Consider the following 22,323-nt stretch of genomic DNA (forward strand, 5'->3'; position numbering starts at 1 on the left):
CGCTGTCTAAAGAAAAACCCAGGCGCCAAAGCTGTATATTAATCATTGCACACATTTGATAAAATTGGTTATAAAATATGTTGCTAGTAACTTCAGTCTGTTTTCCCACAAGTGAAAGCGGAGGAGGGAACGATAGAAGAGATATTTAACACTGTTATATCAGCATTGATGAAGGAAAGAAGGAGAATTAAAGAAACAGGCCTGGTGGATCTGTTGAGGAGCCAGTACATCCTAAGTATGAATTATGGGATCCAAGAACAGATAACCCAAGATCCTTTTGCTGTTTGCATCTAACTCAAATGTACCTACACACTATGCTAGAACACTGCCCTCTGTAGATTTACTTGAACAGCCTAATCAACCGGCTGCAAGAGGAGCTGGAGGATGCCTGCGGACAATGCAATGGGTACACAAGAACACATGAACACATAAAGCTGCCTTGGGAGCCAGCGTGGTGTAGTGGTTACGAGCGGTGGTTTGGAACAGTGGACTCTGATCTGGAGAACCGGGTTTGATTCCCCACTCCTCCACAAGAGCAGTGTAGGCTAATCTGGTGAACTGGATTTGTTTCCCCACTCCTACACACGAAGCCAGCTGGGTGACCTTGGGCTAGTCACACTCTCTCAGCCTCACCTACCTCACCGGGTGTCTGTTGTGGGGAGGGGAAAGGAAGGTAACTGTAAGCAGGTTTGATTCTCCCTTAAGTGGTAGAGAAAATCGGCATATAAAAACCAACACTTCTTCTTCTTCTTATACTGAATCAGACGCTTAGTCCATCAAAGTCAGTATTGTCTACTCAGACCGGCAGCGGTTCTCCAGGGTCTCAGGCAGGGGTCTTTCACATCACCTACCTGCCTAGTCCCTTTGACTGGTGATGCTGGGGGTTGAACCTGGGTCCTTCTGCATGCCAAGCAGATGTTCTACCACTGAGCCACAGCCCCTTCCCAAGCTGGTAGGGTTGCTAGTCTCCAGGTGGTGGCTGGAGATCTTCTGGAATTACATCTGGTCTCCAGGTTACACAAATAAGTTCCCACTAGAGAAAATAGCATGTTTAGAAGGTGAACACTAGGGCATTATACTTCACTGAGGTCCCTCCCCTCCCCAAATCCCGCTATCCCCAGGCTCCATATCCAGGTATTTTCCAACCTAGAGCAGGTAACCCTAGCAATGGGACAGAAGGGGCACATAATGTGCAGGACCAGACTGAGGCCTGGTCTATGCAACAGAATTGGCAGTGAGTTGTCAGAGTGCTGCTAGGTGGTAGAATGGCCTATACCACCTTCAAAATTCCCTTTATATCTCCCTGTAAGTGGAAAACTAGCAGAGCAGGCACAAGGTTAAGACACATGTTTTCTCCCTACCATTGCTGTATTTGATTTGTAGGGAGTTTTTCTCCATGGGGGAGCATGGAAGAGGATGCCAAGTTGTTTTCTGTTGCCCCAGAAGGTCGGAGCAGAAACAACGGGTTGAAATTAAATCAAAAGTGTTTCCGTCTAGACATTAGGAAGAATTTTCTAACACTTAGAGCAGTTCCTTAGTGGAACAGGCTTCCTCGGGAGGTGGTAAGCGCTCCTTCCTTGGAGGTTTTTAAGCAGAGGCTAGATGGCAATCTGTTAGCAATGCTGACTCTATGACCTTAGGCAGATCATGAGAGGGAGGGCATCTTGCCCATCTTCTGGGCGTGGAGTAGGGGGTCACCAGGGGGGTGGGAGGTAGTTGTGAATTTCCTGTATTGTGCAGGGGGTTGGACTAGATGACCCTGGTGGTACCTTCCAACTCTATGATTCTATGATTACAAATGCAACCTCCTGCCCTGATGAATTGATACAGCCCATTCTATCGCCTCAGAATTTTTTTTTTTTATCACCTTATTGTGCTGCATGTGTATGTCAGGCCAAAGTTTATATACAGAATAGAGCATTGCATGATGCTTCCTTTCACTGTAAGTTGGCTCATTCACCACAGTAATAATTACCATCATAATAACTTATTAAAACCTGGTTCTCTCCCCTGTACAGAAATTTTGCTAGCAACAACCCTGAGGGCAACATCAAATCACAGGAGGGTCCCCCTCTAAGAGCTGTTCAGCTCGATGCTGGGACTGAATCGAGGCAGCCTGTAGACATGTTGGGTGGAGCCTAGAAAGCTTGGGGGTCAAGCATCCCCCCTGGCTAATGGCCCATGGGAACAGATGATTAAAAACAACTGGATGTATAAACAATTTCTCCACTGTTCATGGGCCATATTATATATTGATTTCCATGTTTAATGCCACCGGTCCTTAAGCCATTGTATACTGTGCCCCAAACCATTTAATTTGGTTTAGCATACTTTCAGGAAAGGTTGCAGCTCAGTGTTTTCCACAGCTGCTGCCAGTCAGAGTAGGCAGTGCTGACCTTGATGAAACAAGGGTCTGACACAGTAGAAGGTGGAGTCAAGGGTTCAGATAACCTACTGAGTCGGTGTTCCTTTCTGGTTCAGTGTGGATGACCTGGGGTAAATTACTGATGCAGAGCAACAGACGGTACAAATGGAAAGTTTTCTCTGGGGTCGACCTGGTTCCAGTAGACTGTGTCTGGTGCGGAAGGAGAAAAGGTTGAATCCAAGAAGATCAGGGAAGACAAGAAAGCACTCAGGGAAAACCAAGAGAGGACAAGTCTCAAAGCAGATGCAGAGATATAAATTGGCAGAAAATCCAAGCCCTGACAGATACAGAGTCAGATTTCAGTGCAAGACAGTGAAGCTGCTAAGATAAAAAAATTGTGACCAGTTTTCTAACAGTAACTTCCAGCTTCTTTTGGCAGTCTTCTCGAAGTCTTTCGTCAGCTAAGCCTGGAAAAATATGAGCATTCCTTGAGGTTTTTATGGGAAGCACTCTATTTTGTATCTCATTCATAGCTTCAGGGCATGTGTGAGCAAAGATCTTGAAATGGTTCATTGCATTTATGAGAAAACTGAAAGCCTGTTCCAGTATGATTTTAAGTTATCCCTACAAGTAGCTCTCTCGTCTAAAACCATAACATGCAACTACTCTTTACATATGCAACAGATTTATGAGGGCACATCTGTGCCCCACGCCTGGATATATTTCTCCTGAGTTATGAAAGAATGTTTCTGAAAATGCTTCAACAATTCAGCACAACGTGGGAGGTTATTTTGAGAAGTGGCAAGCCACAAAGACAAGTATTAAACATCTACTTAGGGCCAGTAGGCTTCAGATATGGAAATATGCAGATGAGGTCCGTAAACATAGCTTTGTACATTGTGTTCCTGAAGGTGGACTCAAAATGACAGTTGAGAGTATGTTACATCTAGCCTGCAGTGAATCATTCTTTCCAACCATCACACTCAAGTTCCAAGTCAAAATTTGAACTGGCATTTTTCAGCTTTATGTTCAGTGGATATTCATTCAAAACCCTGAATCACCTGCTCACAAATCCAAGTCAATTTATGCTAATTCCCACATTAATCATCTCTACATACTCATCTCAGGTTTTGCATTTAGACAATTTTGACAAGCAATAGAATAATTAAGCAAAGCTGGGCTTAGACCTAAAATGTTAGCCAACTGCATATGAAAAGTTTCCCAATACAGTATTGTAACCCGGCTGCTTTTCAGTTACTCTGTGTGTGCACAAGAGAATGCGAGAGAGAGAGAGAGAGAATGCGGGAGAGAGAATGCGCGCGCGAGAGAGAGAGAGAATGTGCGTGTGTGTGTGTGTGAGAGAGAGAATGCAAGAGAGAGAGCGCATTAAATAATTCTTTATTTCTCATATAGGCTTCACCTCTGTAAAGAATGGATACCTGAAAAGGTATGCAAAAATGTTTGCATGAAGTATTCATTAACACCATTTTATGGCACACAAATCAGAGTTGTTTTGTGTGTGTGTGTGTGTGTGTGTGTGTGTTTGAGATTGTGATTTTTGACATAGTGTGAAGCCACCAGGGGCCAAGTCCCCCTGGGGAGCAGCCATCTTTTCTGCACATTGCCAGAGATTAGGCAACACACTAGGACTATGAAGCTTGTACTTTAATGGCTTGGTTCCTTTACATCACCAACTCCAGAGGTCTACTATCACCCTGTGGCCCAGCCATTTCACAACCCCTAGCGTCCACCTGTTTACACCTCACTGCTAGGGCCACTTCCTCCAACCTGTGTCCTTCTCCCAGGCACTTTCGCTCCTGCCCTGGCAGCTGCACCCTCCCTTCAGGGTTAAGTCACGGTAGGTCATCTGCCTGGGTCAGGCATGCAAAGTTCCTCCTAGCAGCTGCTCTTGGGGCCAGGACTGCCAACTTCTGAGGCTTCAGGAGGCCTGCTTCCTTCCTGTCTGCAAAGGCCCCAAGACTGTCTGCTCCCCAGCCTTCTCCCAGCCATCAATCAGCTACTTCCTAAGGTCCTTCAGCTGGGCCTTTTTATCCCTCTTCTCCTGACCACTCCTTGTTCTTATCTCTTCCCCACCCCATTCCACTCTTGAGCCAGCCCTTCCTCTTAAGGTGGCTTTTACCTAAGAGGAGTCCCACTTCCCTGCACCTACTCTTGAGCAAGCCCTCCCCCTCCAGGAGGCCTTTACACCAGAGGAGCCTCTGCTCCACAGGGAGCTTGTACTGGTGGAGCTTCCTTCTGATTGCTCATCCTTTGCTGTTGCCTTGCACTCCTGTAAACTACTACATGGGAATACCAGAAGTTAAGAGAAATATTAGAAATACTAGGGCAGGGCCTCCCAACATGGAGCCCATGGGTGCTATGGTGCCTGCAGACATCTTTCCTGGTGCCCATCAAGTGCTTTTATAAAGTGAGTGGAGTCACATGGGCTCTGGACCAGCAGGGCTTCTGATGGGCCACTGGAGATCCAATTGGCTGGGCAGATTAAAATGGCATTGTCTCAGTGGCCACCACAGTGTTGGTTTTATTCTCTCACTCCCCTTTGCCAGTGTATGTTTTAAATTGCCCCTCTCTTCTTCCCTGTACTTGGGATTCCTCTATGTGCTTGGTTCCACCTCCTGCAGCAACCACCGGTGGGAGCTTAGAATCATAGAATCATAGAGTTGGAAGGGACCACCAGGGTCATCGATTTCAACCCCCTGCACAATGCAGGGATTTCACAACTACCTCCCCCACACTACCTCCCCCAGTGACCACTACTCTATGCCCAGAAGATGGCCAAGATGCCCTCCCTCTCATGAACTGCCTCTCATGAACTGCCTAAGGTCATACAATCAGCATTGCTGACAGATGGCCATTTAGTCTCTGCTTAAAAACCTTCATTGTGGTGGGGCTGGTGGGGGGGGGAATCAGCATCACTTCCAGAAGTGATGGGGACACTCTAGCACATTCCTCAAAAAACTCACCCGCCATTGCCTGGTATCTGGCAACGCTAAGTAGCCATACTGTGGTTGGCTCTCCCTCCTATGGAAGCCATTGGTGGTTGTGTCAGTCCACCACCCTGTTTCAGGATTCTGAAGGTGCCCACAGGCTCAAAAAAGATTGGGGACCTAAGGTATTAATTAGCATCCACCTTCTGAGTACTGTTGTGTTTATTCTTTGCTTCAGTGTGGAATCTACATCTTTGGAGAAGGTCTATCAATTAGGGCTGTTGAAAAAAAATCGGTATAGTTCGGATTCGGCTGAATTCGGCCCGTTTTTATTCGGGCCGTGCCGAAGTCCGAACTCCCCCGCTTCGGATCCCCGGAAATTCGGGGGGATCCGGAGTTTGGGGGGAAATTCGGCCCCCCACATGCCTTCAGGGGGATTCCCTGAAGGCCCGCGGGGGGCCCTTTAAACAGATCTGCGCCTCCCAGCTGAGAGGCGCAGATCTATTTAAAGGGCCCGCCTTGTGCCTCCAGGGAAGCTCCCGGAGGCGCACGGCGGGTCTTCAAGATCTGCGCCTAACGGCTGGAAGACACAGATCTATTTAAAGCCCCCCCAGCCCTGCCGTGACTCCCCCAGATCTATTTAAAGGGCCCGCCGTGCGCCTCCAGGGAACCTCCCTGGGGGCACGCGGCTGGTCTTCAAACAGATCTGTGCCTCCCAGCCGGGAGGCACAAATCTATTTAAAGCCTTCCCCCCCAGCCCTGCTGGGACTCCCGGCAGGGCTGGCAGGGGGCTGGCAAGACCAGACCCCCCCCAGACCCCCCAGACCCTTCCAGAGCCCCCCTTCCAGCCTTGCTGGGAGTCCCGGCAGGGCTGGGGGGGCGGGGCTTTAAATAGATCTGTGCCTCCCGGCCGGGAGGCACACATCTATTTAAAGCCTACCCCCCCAGCCCTGCCGGGACTCCCGGCATAGCTGGCGGGGGGCTGGCAAGACCAGACCCCCCCCAGACCTCCAGACCCTTCCAGACCCCCCCTTCCAGCCTTGCCGGGAGTCCCGGCAGGGCTGGGGGCGGGGCTTTAAATAGATCTGCGCCTCCCGGCCGGTCACAAACCTGTCACAGCCCCAGCCTCTCGATTTAAGTATCCACAGACTGGCCACACTGAGAATTAGATACACTGATGAACATACACAACATTTTAGGGGCAAGGTGGAACAGGAGCCAACTCACCTTCCTCAACGTCATCAATGAAATGCATTTTCAAAATGTTTGATAAAAATAATGTTGGTTCTTTATGCAACACTAGTTACCACAAGCCACTTAAAATTATGTATGTTGGAAAGTAGAATTGTGAAGTAACAGTCATTTTATCCTTTTATCATCCATATGAAGCCTGCTGGGTGACCTTGGCCAGTCACAGTTTTCTCAGGACTCTCTCAGCCCATGTGGAGGCGGACAATGACAAACCTCCTCTAAACGTCTCTTGCCTTGAAAACCCTAGTGGGGGGTGGTGGCCATAAATCAGCTGTGACTTGATGGCACTTTCCACCACCATTCTATCAACAGAGCTCTGCCTGTGGTACTTGGGAGTTAATTCATGGTATAGTACAAATGCCCTGACCTGGATGGCCCAGGCTAGCCTGATCTCATCAGATCTTAGAAGTGAAGCAGGGTCAGTCCTGGTTAGTATTTGGATGGGAGACCACCAAGGAATACCAGGGTTGCTGTGCAGAGGAAGGCACTGGCAAACCACCTCTGTTAGCCTCTTGCCATGAAAACCAAAAAAAAGGGGTCGCCATAAGTTGGCTGTGACTTGACACACACACATAGTGCAAATATGAAAAGTACATTCCACCCCCTCTACCACATTCCATCTGCCCAAACAATGCAAGGCTAATCCAGTATTTGGCCACAGCACTTCCCTACGATGACAGAATAAGAGCAGGAGAAAGATAGATTCCCTCCTTCCAGTTATGAAAGAACAGAAGTAGCCTTCTTGGTGGGGTGAATAATTTCTTGAGCACTACAACCTTTATAGGCAGATTACACATAAAATAAAATATTACACCCATGTGTGCACAGAGAGGTGAAACGGAACAACCTTATTACACAGCACATCAAACCCACAGTTAACTTCCCATAGCCAACTATACATTCAGATGCTACAGACTGAGTCTACTTTCTTGAAGCAGAAAATACAGTGCAATTCCCATGGGGGGGGGGGTCATTCTTATAGTTGGCAAAAAGAGATTCCATTTCTTGTGTCCTAGTTGATCATACAGAATATGTACTTTTTATATATGAAGTCCTATCAATTCTGTCCCATCCCCATTTGAGAACATCATATAGGTGAACCCAAATTCTTAATACAACCTGAAGTAGTATAAGAAGAAAGAAGTTGGGGAACTAATTATACCTGACACTGTCATACCAATGTCCCTCTGCTACTTTGTGCCCCCATGTTCTTTCCCCTTGTATGCCTTACCTGTGTTATTTGTAAGCCTGAGGGCATCTGGGAAAGATTCAGAGCCTGGAGAGCAGGAAGAAAATCAGAACAAGATCTCTCTGAACTTGGAGTGCAAGCTGATGCAGTAATGTTACCAGCAAAGAAATAACTTAGGAGTGTATCGTGAACCAGGCTGGGGAGTTGCTAGCTAACCTTGGGCCAGTCACACAGCTTCAGGCAGACCTGCCTCATAGGGTTATTGTGAAGATAAAATGGAGGAGAGAACAGCACAAGTTACTTTGGGTCCCCGTTGTGAAGAAAGGCAGGGTATGACATTTATTATAAATCTAATTTTGAGTCAACAAAAAAGGTGATCACTCTTGCTGTTGGTCCATCCAGTATTACTGCCACTTTTGGCAGGAGGCAGGAGTTCATTCAGTATTCAAGCTATCATTACATATTGCAAACACAGCAAGCTATGGAGTTGGTGAGCAGAGATAAAGCTAAAGAATAATACTAAAGCTAAAGACTAATGAGTCTGAGCCACAAAGAGGGAAGGAATATCCAGGCAGAAATAGCCAAATCAAACCTGCAAGCTAGCAAAAATTAACAGCATTACTACTTGATGATCCAGTACATTTGCTGAGAAGAAAACAACAGCAGAAGAAAAAAGGATTCTCAGCAGTTCTTTCCAGCTTTGCAACTGAATTAATGTGCAACCATATCAGCAACATGTGCATTATCAGAGCAGCTGCACCCAAGAGTAAGCCATAAGTAAGCCTTCCCATTGAAGGTGGATCCCATTTCTAAGCAAGCATGCTTAGGATTGCAGTCTTGGAAAGTTGACTACTGTGGAAAACAACAAGCAAAGTTCACAAAATGAACACAGATACACAATGCCATGTTTTACTACTAGTATGTAAAGAACTGGAGGTAAGACTTGAGCAATGATTTTTTTTTTTTTACTGCATATCAAAAGATCAAAACATCAAGGTATGTTCAGACATACCTGAGATGAAATTAGCGGTTTGTGGCTTGGGGATATCCAAGATGACCCAAATACTCCCAAATTCCAAGAGTAATGATAATTTATTTCCTGGAATTTCAAGAGCATTTAGGGTTTGGGGAGATGCAGGAATGGGGGAGGAAGAAACAAGAAACACCCCCAACAAACAATTGTTTGGCAGCACCCCAACAAACAATTGTTTGGCAGCACCTGAGAGAGACAGTGTGGTATAGCTGTTAAGAGCGGTGGACTCTAATCTGGAGAACCGAGTTTGATTCCCCACTCTTCCACATGAGCAGTGGACTCTAATCTGGTGAACCGGGTTGGTTTCCCCACTCCTCCACATGAAGCCAGCTGGGTGACCTTGGGCCAGTCACAGTTCTCTCAGAATTCTCTCAGCCCCACCTACCTCACAGGGTGTCTGTTGTGGGGAGAGGAAGAGAAGGCGATTGTAAGCAGGTTTGAATCTCCTCAAAAGGTAGAGAAAGTTGGCATATAAAAACCAACTCCTACTCCTACTCCTTCTGTTTTAAAAGGCCATTATTTTCTATGGGAAGACCTGGCCCCTGAACAGCAGAGGGCAAGTCCATCCCACAGAAACTAATGGTCTTTGAAAATTTTAAAGGTCACATGGGTCACCAAGCAGTTGAGAGGAGTGCTACATAATGCTAGTACTCCTGGCATCCAGAGTCCAGAGACCAGGTCCATCATCCATGGAAAATAATGTCACTTTTAAAGAGTGGTAGACATGGTCTCCGGACATCAGCACTTTGGACACCAGGTCTGTGGCCCATTATTTAGCATGTTTGGCAGAGTATGTATCCTTAAAATTTTAAACAGCCATTATTTTCTATTTGGGTAGACCTGCCCCCCTGAATTTAGAGAACAGATCTTCCCAGAGAAAACAATGGCCCTTTAAAAATGTCATGAGCACATGCACTGCCAACCAAGCAGCTGTTAGTTGTGGTGTGCTTCCTGTCTCTCCCTCCCCCCTTTCCATACCTGAGAGGCAAATGGGGGTGGGGGAGAAAAATAATGAAATTTCTGAAATTCCATAATCTATGGGGAAAAAAGACCTGAAACAGAATCCTCATCCAGTAACAACACTCCACAAAAATCAGGGCAATGAAAAGCCCACCTTCACTGAAATCCTGAAACAAAATTCATATGAAAGATTTTGAAGCACACACTTCTAGAACAGAACCAAAATTCCACTGAGGAAAGAGAAACTACATGTCAGTATTCACCAGCTGAAACTGCAGTGACATGCAACAAAGGAAAATAGATTAGAAGTTTTAAAAAAGAGGTTAGGGTGAAAAATGTCTTATAGCATAATCAGTGTTAGGTCAAGGAGGTAGCTCAGAATTCTTAATCATGTACTTTATATGGTCCATGAAACATAAGAAAGGGTTTATCGTGGGGTTTTTTTTTAACTGGACAAACCTGTATGGTTGAGAATTTGCAAGCTTCTGAGCCTCTGCCTCAAGGACAGTTTGACTAAAACAGAAAGACAGGGCGAGGGACATGAGTGCAGGGAAAGGATGCTCAGCAGGAGGAAAGAAGGGGCTCCTGAACACTGAAGCCTTTAACCCTAGCAGTGGAAACCCTGAACTAGCTTTCTCATCTCTTCTTCCACCTTTGTTCTTGACTCCTCAAAAGAAAATCTGTGATTTCCACTATACACCTGCCTCTTGAAAATAAAAGTTCATATTTTATTTAAATTATCTGATAGATAAAGTCTGGGAACGGCAGAAAAGTCCAATGAAAGAACATAATACCATAGCAAATAAAAAATAATAATTGTATATCTATTTCTGAACATGGCCAAAAAAAGAAAAGAAAAATGAAGGTAGGGTTTTCTGCAAACTTGGGAGGACAGGCTGGTATTCCTGAGGCACTTAAAAAGCTATCTTGTCCTATATGCATGCAGAAGCCACACAGTCTTGTCCTACAGATAGCTCCAAGTTGTGAACATACTTTTTGAGCTTGTATCCCATGCAACAAGCACTATTCAGTAATTATTCATATAACTTACACCAGAAGTACAATTTCCAGTAGTTACTGAAGCAAATACCTTACATTTGCCAAGGCAGAACTGAAATGATGTACCAACGGCATCAAGACTGACTGATTTTTAAAGGAACAGTTGTTAAAATGAATCAGCTCTTCTTTACTTAACTTCTGATTCCCAGCAGCGGACCAATGACAACCTTCATTTTCTATAAATGCTTATCACATGGGCCTGTCAAATAGATTAAAGGGACTCCTGGAAATCATTTTTATTTTGGGTTTCCACTTCACCCAGCTGTTCTTTACTTATGCATCCATGTCTCCTGGTATGCACAGACAGAGTTTTTCCCAAGTATTTAGCCACCTACAGATGATACAGCTTGTCATCAAAGAGCCAGTGTGGTGTAGTGGTTAAGAGCGGTGGTTTGGACTTCCGGCAAGATGGCTGATCTGATCGCAACTTCTCTCAAGAGCTCTTGAGAGAACCAGGAGGCGCTTTGGAAACGAGTCACTTTCAGTGACTCGACCACGTTCCTAAAAGGTGGAATGTGGAGCAGGCAATTCCTGCTGCCGACCAGTGCGGTTTGACTCCCAAACTCTCCCCTGGGAACGTACCCCGGGGGAGTTTGGATGCTGTCCCGCTCGGCTGAGGGAGGACCATCGCTGCGAGCGCCTCTAATGGAATCGGGACCAGATTTCCTCTACCAAATACCAGCTATTGAATTATTTTAATCATCAGAAACCCCAACATCTGAGACCTGTAAGTGCCAAGAACTTCTTTTGTTTGCTTTAAAAAAAAAGAGAGACGGAGGAGTTTCTTTAAACTAGCTGTACACCCGCATCCCCCCCTCCCAAGACCATGAGATAACTTGATAATAAGCAAGTAAAATCACCAACCGGACTGCGGATTATAAATCTTTCTTGCGGGTAGACATAACAACTAAGGATTTGAGTGACGTTGCACGCAGCAACTGAAGACTCCGAGGCAGAAGGGGGAGGGAAGAAGTTTTATCTCCGATTTGAAATACTTTCGCTTTTGAGCCTTCCTGCCACGTTTTATTGTGAGAACGAGGAGACTCAGTGAGAAATACTGGATGTAACTAGAAGACTCTTGAAACTCAATGGTGAGTGTTACATCAATACTGACCACCAATACAACTAATTCTACAGGGAACCATGGATTACAAAAGAGTGGAGGAACTTTTGATGCAGCAAACTGAAACACTTAACAAGCAAATCCAACATCAAACACAGCATATGACTCAACTACTTGACCAGAAACTTGACAATCTTATGAATGAGATTAAGTCAATTAAAGAACAAGTGAAGGTATTAAAAATAGACATGAATAAGATGGAAATTACCATAACAAAAGTGGAGGAGGAACAAAAGGAATTTTACAAGGAAACCAAAGATAATGAGAAACAAATTGGAGACCTACAAATACAAGGAGGGATTCTGAAGGACCAGATAGCACTTTTGGATATGAAATCGAGAGAATCAAATCTACGATTATGCAATCTCGCGGAAAAATATGGGGACACCAGAGAGACTATGATAAAATCACTTGCTGACATTTTCCAGTTAAATGATCAAAAATTAAACTATGCAATAGACAAAATATACAGAGTTCCCCTGTCACCAAAAATACAGAAATCAACACCTAGAGAGATTGTGATTGCCTTTTTTGATCTCAAAATGAGGAATACAATCATGCAAATCCAATATGATAGTCCTCTTTTGGTAGATGGATTACCATTAATAATGTTGAAAGATATACCTCACCACTTGGTTGCAAAGAGAAATGCTTACAAAGACTTCACAATGATATTGAGGAAAAATGGAATAAAGTATGCCTGGTTAATACCACAAGGACTCACGTTCATCTATAAACAAAGCAGATGTGCGGTCAATTCACCAGTTGAGGCTGAAAGATTTCTATTAAGCCACAAAGAACTGACAGATCCAATTAAAGGAAGAGACCAAGAAGAAATGCGACGGGATGAAGACTCAACTGGGCAAGATGTAGCAACTGGACACCATGGACTTCAAGAGACTACACCAAGAAAGCAAGAAAAGAACAATAGAAACCCTCGACAGAAAAAGTCTTTTAAAAAGAAGGGATGAAGGGTTGGAGGGTATTAAAACAATGGGAATAAGGGGAGGTGTAGGGAAATAATAATAATAAAAGTTCAATTTACATGATAATGTTATGTATGTGTAGTTCTATCCTAGTTTTTGGAATAATTTATACCCCATTAATATTTTTAATTATTTTTAATGTTAACTAATCATATCAAATAGGGTTACAAAGTTATGGAGTTTGTATGGATATTAGAAATAGATAAATAAAAATAAATATATAATGTTTTAGAAGGATAGACAAAGAATGATACAAAGAAGTGACCGGATTAAGAATGGGTTAGAAGAAGTTGGGGGGGAAGTTCAAATTGTTATATGTATTTTACTATGAAGATACCCATTCAGCATTGTATTATTAATGTTTATATATGGAAAAATAAGCTAGATGGCATATCGAATGGGATTATTGTATCAACTTTATGGAAAAAGCAATAAAATTTACTATATATATATAAAAAAGAGCGGTGGTTTGGAGCAGTGGACTCTAATCTGGAGAACCGCGTTTGATTCCCCACTCCTCCACTTGAGGGATGGACGCTAATCCAGTGAACCGGGTTGGTTTCCCCACTCCTAGACATGAAGCCAGCTGGGTGACCTTGGGCTAGTCCCAGCTCTCTTAGAGCTCTCTCAGCCTCACCTACCTCACAGGGTGTCTGTTGTGGGGAGGGGAACGGAAGGTGATTGTAAGCCGGTTTGTCTCTTCTTTAAGTGGTAGAGAAAGTCGACATATAAAAACCAATTCTTCTTCTTCTTCATTCTGCTTATTGCAAATTCTGTTGTACTTAACTTCTCCAGAGCACATCATATATAATTTTATATTGATAGCTTTGATACAATACCTAGTGTTTCATGAAGTATTATGGTCTTGGTCCAGCATATTAAAAAATACACGATTTCTGCTTCTGTTGTTCTGAAACCATACCTGTATCCAACCATTTGGTTTGTCTTGATGTAGTATGTTTATGGACAAGATTGTCAATTGAGGTAGACTTCAATTACTGACTAATTCAATGTATATCCAAGTGCATTAGTGCAATTCAATAAACAGCTCTTTAGAATTAAGCAATTCCAATTTGCTTTCATTTCAAGTTCTGTGCATGCACATCACTGCAAATTTAATATTATCCTCAACAAATTAGTTAGACCTTTCCAGAAGCACTGATCCATACAATACCAAAGGGACATCAGTACTTCATTAGACTAACCTCACATCAAGCACTCATAAATTTACCTGATCAATGTGGGGGGGGGGGGAGAAAATAAAAGCTAGTCTTGGCAAAATAATACTTAATGGACACTTAATTACCTTGACCTCTTTATCAGCACTATCTACCACAATGACTTTTCCACCTTTCCATGTTTAGTCCCCATGTCAAATCTATCAGTGTCTTGTCTACATGGTGGCCATTCATCACCATTAAAACTTACAGTTCTATTACGTCAGGACAGCTACAGTTAACATTTTCAGCACTGACCCACAGTTTCTTTCTCCATCTTGATCCCATTGATGTTCTTCTCACTTAGGCTAAGTAATCCTTCCTTTTTATATATGTTAGGCACTTCCGGACATGATGTCCTCTGATTAATCCAGATAGTGCTATATGTGTAGTGACCACATTAAAGCTTGTATAACAGCATTACCTACCTGAATACATGGCCACTTGTAGTAAGAGTAGGAGAGTATGAATAAATTTATTTGTATAGCCATAGGCCTTTACAAAAGCCACTTATAGCTTCCATTTACTAAATATGCTTAGCCTGTTGGAAATCTTGGGAAACACATGTTGCAACACTGGCTTACCATGTGGCAGGAGGCCAAAGGAAAATTGTTCTCCATGAAAGAAGAGCCCATATACTATAGTATATTTGTAAATGCCTAATGAATGGTTAGCAGTCATCTTAATCCTATGGCAAAGCTTTCAGGCACTGTTATTCAGAGAGATGTCAACAGCTTTTGAGGAAATAAGTATGGTGTGATGTTTTTATGTAGTGCTGGAACTGTCAAGATCGCCAGTATACCTGACTGTGAGTTATTAAAGTCTCTCTGGAGGATGACAACAGCAACAAGACCAAAATGCCAGTGTTTAAGGACAGGGATCTAAATACAGGGATACAGGGATCTAAAGCAGTTCTGTTTGAAATGTTGGAGTGCAATGTTGGAGTGCTTTCCTCAGGTCAAGGATGAAACTCCCACATCATCTAAATCAAGCAGGCAGGGCCAATATTTTTTTTAAAAAAAATAGTTATTTGAATAAATTTCTAAAAATAATTATAAAGTTTTATGATAGAATTGTCAAATGAGCAGCATTCTACTAAAATAAGCTAAGAGATCAAAATAAAACAGGAGTATGACTGAAAAAAATAATCAACAGATATCAACTGAAATACTGGGGAAATGTCTGCTGGGGTTTAAAGCTCGACAGGCTAAGCATCAGAGAAATGTCTGTGATGAGGAGGTTCTATAATTTGTGGTTCCACAACAGAAAGAAATCCCTGACTCTGGTGTTCATCTATCACAACAATATTAATTATATTAACTGAGCACTTAGGCAGTAAAGAAGAGACTTCTGGAATGTCCTCAGCTCAGAGTTTGGAATCATTGGCTCTATGTAATAGCTCAGTGCAGAAAAGGTCTCCTTAAGAAATTTTTGTGTTTATACAGATACAGGAAAGGACAACAAAAATATGTTATTAGATACGGCTTACCTTTTACTATTAGTTCTGCATAGTTTGAAACCCCTGATCCACCATCGGAGCGGATGACACATCGGTATTTACTAATGCTGCGCTGCGAGGTGTCTGCAACGCTGACCGTAGCAGAAAAACGCCTGTGGTTTACCACTCTGGTGACCATTAGGGCTGTGTCTCTGCCGTTCCACTGCTGCCAGAAGGAACAGAGGGAGAAGCAACATGAAATAATTATAACATGATCTTGTATGGGGTCTCTTTGATTCATACCTTTTCACATTTTTAGTAGCATACACAGTTTGTGGGCTTTTAATCCCCCCCCCTGAAATAACCATATGTAACAAAACAAACTGAATATCCTCAAAAAATGCTTACAATGGTTGAATCCATACATGTCATCACTCAATTTAACTCTGCAAACACAGTAAACAAAGACCATCTTTCCACAAAATGATTTCTAAAAACTGCTCTATTTCTTTGATTTCTAAAAAAATAAGCCATTGCTTGCCTCCGCGTCACGCCCCTGGTATTCCTTGGAGGTCTCCCATCCAAATACTTTCCAGGGTTGAAGGGGAAAGTGTGTGTCTGGCCCAAGGTCACCCAGAAAGTTTCCATGGCAGAGTGGGGATTTGAACATGGGTTTCTCAGATCCTAGTCCGACACTTTAACCACTATACCACACTGACTCTCGTAATACTCCACCATAAATTGGAATTTTTTTTTTTGTGCAACCAAGTTGCAGCTGACTTATGGTGACCCCATAGGGTTTTCAAGGCAAGAGGCTTGCAGTGGTGATTTGCCATTGCCTGCCTCTATATAGTAACCCTGGTATTCCTTGATGGCCTCCCATCCAAAAACTAACCAGGGCTGACCTGGCTTAGCTTCTGACACCTGATGAGATTGGGCTAGCCTGGGCCATCCAGGTCAGGGATAAATTGTGTTAGCGTTTGGCAATTATTTGCCTTTAGTACTGAAGCATAAAGTTTCTGTATAAATGAAAAATTGCCATTAATAAGAAAAGTCTGAATTTGCTCCCCCCACCCCAAGAATTCCACAATGTATAATTTATGGAGCATCAAAGGACACCCAGTGGCCAAGATGCATGATTTTAATTTCTTCCTGGCACTGTAGCAATGCCTCAAGACACTAGGGGCCAGACTCGAAACTCATAATCTTGCATGATTTTTTTAAAAGAGTGTGTCTGAGTATAGGCTATACAATCAGGCCATAGGTTTGATGGAACTCTGTGCCATTATTTAGCATGACCTCACATGACTGGGAGGTAAATCTGAATTCCAGCACAGCTACGACAATCAAAATGCTTTGGGAATTCTCATTTAGTCTTATTATTCATGTCAACTATGAATGATTGGTAAAAATCTGAATTCCAGCACAGCTACTACAGTCAAATTGCTTTGGGAATTTTCATTTAGTCTTATTATTCATGTCAACTATGAATGATTGGTAAAACGAGCACCCAAAATATGAGTACATATCCTTTAAATCTCCAAGCAGGCAATCATGCAGCATACCATAGCATATAATATAACACTGATCAAGTTTCTGGTACTCATTATTGTGGTGCAAGACAAAACCACACATGCAGCTGAAACCCTCACATGCAAGTTAAATACACAAGGTATCTCTGTGAACATAATAATATAAAGCATTGTTGAATGCTCCCCTCTCCCTTCCTCTTCCTACACCAACCCTGACTCCATAACTTTTATAGCCCTGTTTGTCCATTGCCAGACCTTGACCCAAACCCTAAGTTAGGGTTGCCAACCTCCAGGTACTAGCTGGAGACCTCCTGCTATTACAACTGATCTCCAACCGATAGGGATCCGTTCACCTGGAGAAAATGGCTACATTGGCAATTGGACTCTATGGCATTGAAGTCCCTCCCGAAACCCCGCCCTCTTTAGGCTCCACCCCAAAAACCTCTGGCCAGTAGCAATGAGGGACCTGGCAACCCTACCCCAAGTCTGCATGATCAGATTTTGCAAGTGAAATTAATGAGGAATACTGTGTATGTTTATTTAAAGCTGTTTATTTTGTGTAACGTGTCCAGATGCTTAACGTGTTCACTTGAATTATTCTTTCAGGGTACCATTTTAAAATGCCAGGAATGTGGCTGAAAACATGCGGGTGTGGTCCGTCCTTGTGTTCCGTCCTTTTGAATGAAGGGAATTTTTCCATAGGCGCACAGAAATGTCCCACTACTGCAGAGCATTCTTCTGTTTTTAGAAAAAGAACTGAAAGACCCTTGAATTTACAGAGCACTGCAAGTGCTTTGGAGCCTTTGAAAAACAAACAAAATGAGGCAGTGTGTCCATTTTACCTGTAGCCACAGTTTGTCATGCTGAGACCACTTTCCTCCTGCAACACACTGGAATGTTGCATTCTGTCCAACGTTAACCTCCACATTTTGAAGCCGTAGGAAGTGAGGAGCTTTTCCTAACAAAAATAAAAAAAAATATTACCTGGGTAGAGCAGCACAGTACATTATTGTAGCAGAGGAGTACGTTGTGAAAGTCAGCCGTTTTAAACAAATAGATTCAGTTTCCCATGAACCATACAATTAGAATCATAGAACTGAGCAAAGCAGTTTAGCAATCTAGAGTTTGTTGGTTTTCATACAATATAGTTCCATGTTTTAGCCCAGGCCAGAAAACTAAAGTGTTGACTATCTTGGAGCAGACATCACACTTCTAAAAAAGCATTAACATCTCCCAAGAACAGGTTTATGTTATTTATCTATTTAGATTTCTAACCTGCCCTCAAAGCAAGCCAAAAAACACATGCCTTTTATGGAAGAGAAAATAATTCACAGTACTATAAGACATTTTCATAGCAATCCTGAGCAGACATTTTCACGAAGACTTCAGAAAACTCCCAGCTGCTACTTGCACATTAAAGGGATACTTTTTTTTATTTAAGAAAATGACATGTAGTCTGTAAGTTTACACTGAATTCAATAGTGTCGAATCAGGGGCTCTGGAAGCCAGTAATCCGTGCCTGCTCATTCTTGGAGAGGAGGGCGAACAAACTGATTCCCCAATATTGATGTATCTGCCTTAGGTGAACTGGTAACTGCAGCAAATGCCCTTCTCTGTAAACAAGTCAATTTCCCAGAACATCTTCACAATGCTTGTTCTGATTTAATTGAAACAGCACCCACCGAATAGGTCAACTGCCATTGTCATAAACTAGGGTCAGGCAGTGCAAAATCTGTAGGCTGTATCTAATCTCTCCAAGTTTTCTCTCAGAAAAGAGGCTTTATTCCTCTTTTAGCAGGGGCCCCGTGGCATAGAGTGGTAAACTGCAGTACTGCAGTCCAAGCTCTGCTCACGACCTGAGTTCGATCCCGACGGAAGTTGGTTTCAGGTAGCCGACTCAAGGATGACTCAGCCTTCCATCCTTCCGAGGTCAGTCAAATGAGTACCCAGCTTGCTGGGGGTAAAGGGAAGATGACTGGGGAAGGCACTGGCAAACCACCCCATGGGTCAGGAATGACCCGGTGCTTGCACAGGGACCTTTACCTTTTTTCCCTCTTTTAGCAAAGAATAGCTAGTCTGACACAGCAACATTATAGTTGGTATATTTTTAATAAAAAGTAAGCTGATATTTGGTGAGCCCTATTCCCCATGGTTTTGAAGCACCAAGTCTAGTCAACTGAGAGAAATAATGCCAGGCTATCCCTTTTAGCTGTTCAGTACTTTATCCATGTCACAATTTATTGATGTACTAGCAATTGTCCAAGACAGGGTCATATATCTGTCACTTGAAATGGAGTGGTCTTGATACAAAACTATTCTGCTTCACAGCATATGTGCAGCACACTATGTTGGCAGTTGGTATCTTCCATACTTTTCTTCTTTAATAAATCAAATGGAGTCTGTTTAATTGATGATAATGCTATTATACTGAAGCTTCTGAAGAGTTAAAAAGGAAGCCATTACTAAAGAAAGCCAAATTGAAAATAAAATATGGGTAACTTCAGATTCAAGCAAACAGTTCTCAGCTGTGTCCCTAATATTTGCATACTACAATAAATAAAAGTGAAAATATAAGAAAAGGGTTTTTCCCAGTGCTTTAACAAATTATAACCGAGGAGACTGTTCTGGCTGGCAATGTTTTTTTTAAAAAAATGCTTAGAAACCAGAAAAGGACTGTATGTTGGAAGACAAATGCCTCAGATTAAAAACGTGTGCAAAAAATATGTCCAAAAAGATCTGGGAAATTTCAAACTCTTATCCTCACCTTCATAAATCACCTACATAAATCCATTCACAATGCTACTAAAACCATGTAAAGAGCCCCCACATACAAGCCATACGATTTATTTCTCCCATCAACAACTCCAGCCTTCCCTTTTTAGACCACAAAGCCCACTAGACAGAAATCATGCTATGGTACAATTTTTCTACCAGATTGATGAGACAAAATATTCCACAGAAGGTTGTGGGGGTTCTGAAAAGAGTACTCATTGAACTAGAATATGCTGGGCTTATTTGGAGGCGTTACTGGGTCCGTGCTGCAGTCTGTCACAGTGAATTGGGGCTACCTTTCCAAATCATCATAGGCGATATCATTATGGTGGGTGATCCGCGGGCCACAGTCTGCAGCAGACACACAGAGCTATTGGCTCTGTTGCATGCTCATGGTGTCATTCACCTTTGGGTGGGCCAAGCTAATTCCAGTTCAAAGGTGAACCATTCTGGATCTCAGTGGACCTAGCCTATATTTTTTTTCCAAATTCCAAGGCAGCTTTAACCTGCAAGACTACCAAAATCACACAAAGGAGAGTTCACGGCAAACCAGAAAGTGTACGCTTTTATCCCGTTGAAATCAGGGGGCTTAGGGAGGGAACTGGAGGTAGGGCAGCCTCCCTGTTCAAAACGAAGACAATTAGGCAACATGCACTCTCTGGAAGAAACGCCCTGGAGTGCCTTTTCTTTAAAGCAGTGGTTCCCAACCTTTTTTTGACCAGGGACCACTAGGACTTTTTTGTTCGGTGCAGGGACCCCAAGGTTCAAAATAAAAATTCTGAGAATTTGAAAATAAACTTTAATCATAACTGTTAGTTAAACATTAAACTTAGAATAATATTTGAATATATATTTTTATAATAGAGAACTTTTAATTGAAAATATTAATTTATTATGGGTTTATAACTTTGTTTCGTGGACCTTAATTTAGTTCTCGCGGACCCCTGGGGGTCCGCGGACCCCTGGTTGGGAACCAGTGCTTTAAAGGAATGGGGCTGCATTACACCAAACATTAATTTCACAGGAGTACAGATGCCAGGCAGCTCTTGCAAGTGTGAAAATAGCCTAATGTAACATCTGAACAACTCTGGGTCCAGAGAAGTTTTTATCTGAGCGTTACATGTTGGACATCTCTAATAATAGCTGAAAAAGAAACTCTAATTGGATTTTGGTTTTGTTTGTTTTTCAATGGAGAAAACAGCCAGAGAAAATACATCAGCCTGGGGTTTGTAGTGAAACAATCTTTAACGTATTTCTCTACTTCACAGTAAGAGCCAAATGCTTTGAAAGTGATACATATTCGTTAAATCCTTTCATGGAAGCATTGAAAGAATTTACATTCCTTTCAAGAAAAGGCACTCCGGGGCATTTCTTCCAGAGAGTGAATGTTGCCTAATTTTCTTAGTTTTGAGCAGGAAGGCTGCCTTACCACCACCACCCAGTCCCCCTCCCTTAGTTCTATAAGGGTACCATTAGAACCCTGTAATTCTACCCCTTCAATGGTCTGAATCAGAGCTAACAATCAAGGGCTTTATATCCCCCTTAATAATGGACTAGGATTTTGGCGCTAGCTGCACATTCGTGGCAGTTCTGCCTGTTGCACAACTTGAGAAATTATGTATTTATTCAGGGCTGATTGCCTCCACTCTGTAAGCATTTGCAAAGGATAAAAGAAGATATTTTAGAACTGATTGAATTGGGGGGAATTACTCCTCTTGATGCGGGGCCTAGAGTAATACATTAGTGTGGTGAGAAGGAAGGGGGGGAATTGTACTTACTGCATGGATGGGCAAGGACTCTGACTTCATCCACAGCTATGTATCCAGGATGACCCTTCAATGAAACTGATTCAAATATCACCTGAAACAGACAGGGCAAAACAAACTCCTTAGACATGTTACCTAGAGTGAACTTTTAATTGTTCCCAGTCTTACATATCCTATGTGCAAACCACTTACACTTCTCATGTGCATTCATTTCAAATCTGGTAAGAAATTCCCAAGTCGGTTATCTATAGGGTTACCAGGTCCCTCTCCACCATCAGCAGGTTTTTGGGGCGGAGCCTGAAGAGGGTATGGTTTGCGGAAGGGAGGGACTTCAATGCCATAGCAGTACTGGTGGTATTTTGTAACCAATTCCACTATCTGGAGGTTGGCAACCCTATTTATCTAAAGACTGACCAAAGTAACATCCATCCAAAAATATACCCAAGAGCAGGGATCCCCAAAGTTAATGAACTTGAGGAATTTTGAGTATAGGAAGTAGGTGCCACAACAAAATGGCCACCTTCAAGTACCACCTCTCCCAGCATGTTCCTGCGCAGATTTCCATTACTCTTCTGATCAATTAGAAACATCTTTAGCCCATAGAGGCTACCCCCAGCATGTTTTGAATAATGCCAGACAACGTGCTGCCCGTATTGACCGTCAAGATTTATTTAAAAAACATCC

The 22,323-nt window shown here is 42.9% G+C and overlaps 1 protein-coding gene across 1 annotated transcript in view; it reads right to left on the reverse strand.

The window, feature by feature from the left end:
- Window positions 1-22,323, reverse strand: part of PTPRT (protein tyrosine phosphatase receptor type T) — a 764,724-nt gene that overhangs the window by 429,694 nt on the left and 312,707 nt on the right. The window contains exons 4-6 of the mRNA XM_056844110.1: window positions 21,652-21,733; window positions 17,944-18,059; window positions 15,621-15,795 (exon numbers count right to left, since the gene is read on the reverse strand). Coding sequence (XP_056700088.1) covers window positions 15,621-15,795; window positions 17,944-18,059; window positions 21,652-21,733 — 373 coding nt within the window. The remainder of the gene's footprint in view (window positions 1-15,620; window positions 15,796-17,943; window positions 18,060-21,651; window positions 21,734-22,323) is intronic.

The sequence above is a fragment of the Euleptes europaea genome, chromosome 2 (genome assembly GCF_029931775.1).
Source record: "Euleptes europaea isolate rEulEur1 chromosome 2, rEulEur1.hap1, whole genome shotgun sequence".
NCBI classification, from domain to species: Eukaryota; Metazoa; Chordata; class Lepidosauria; order Squamata; family Sphaerodactylidae; genus Euleptes; species Euleptes europaea.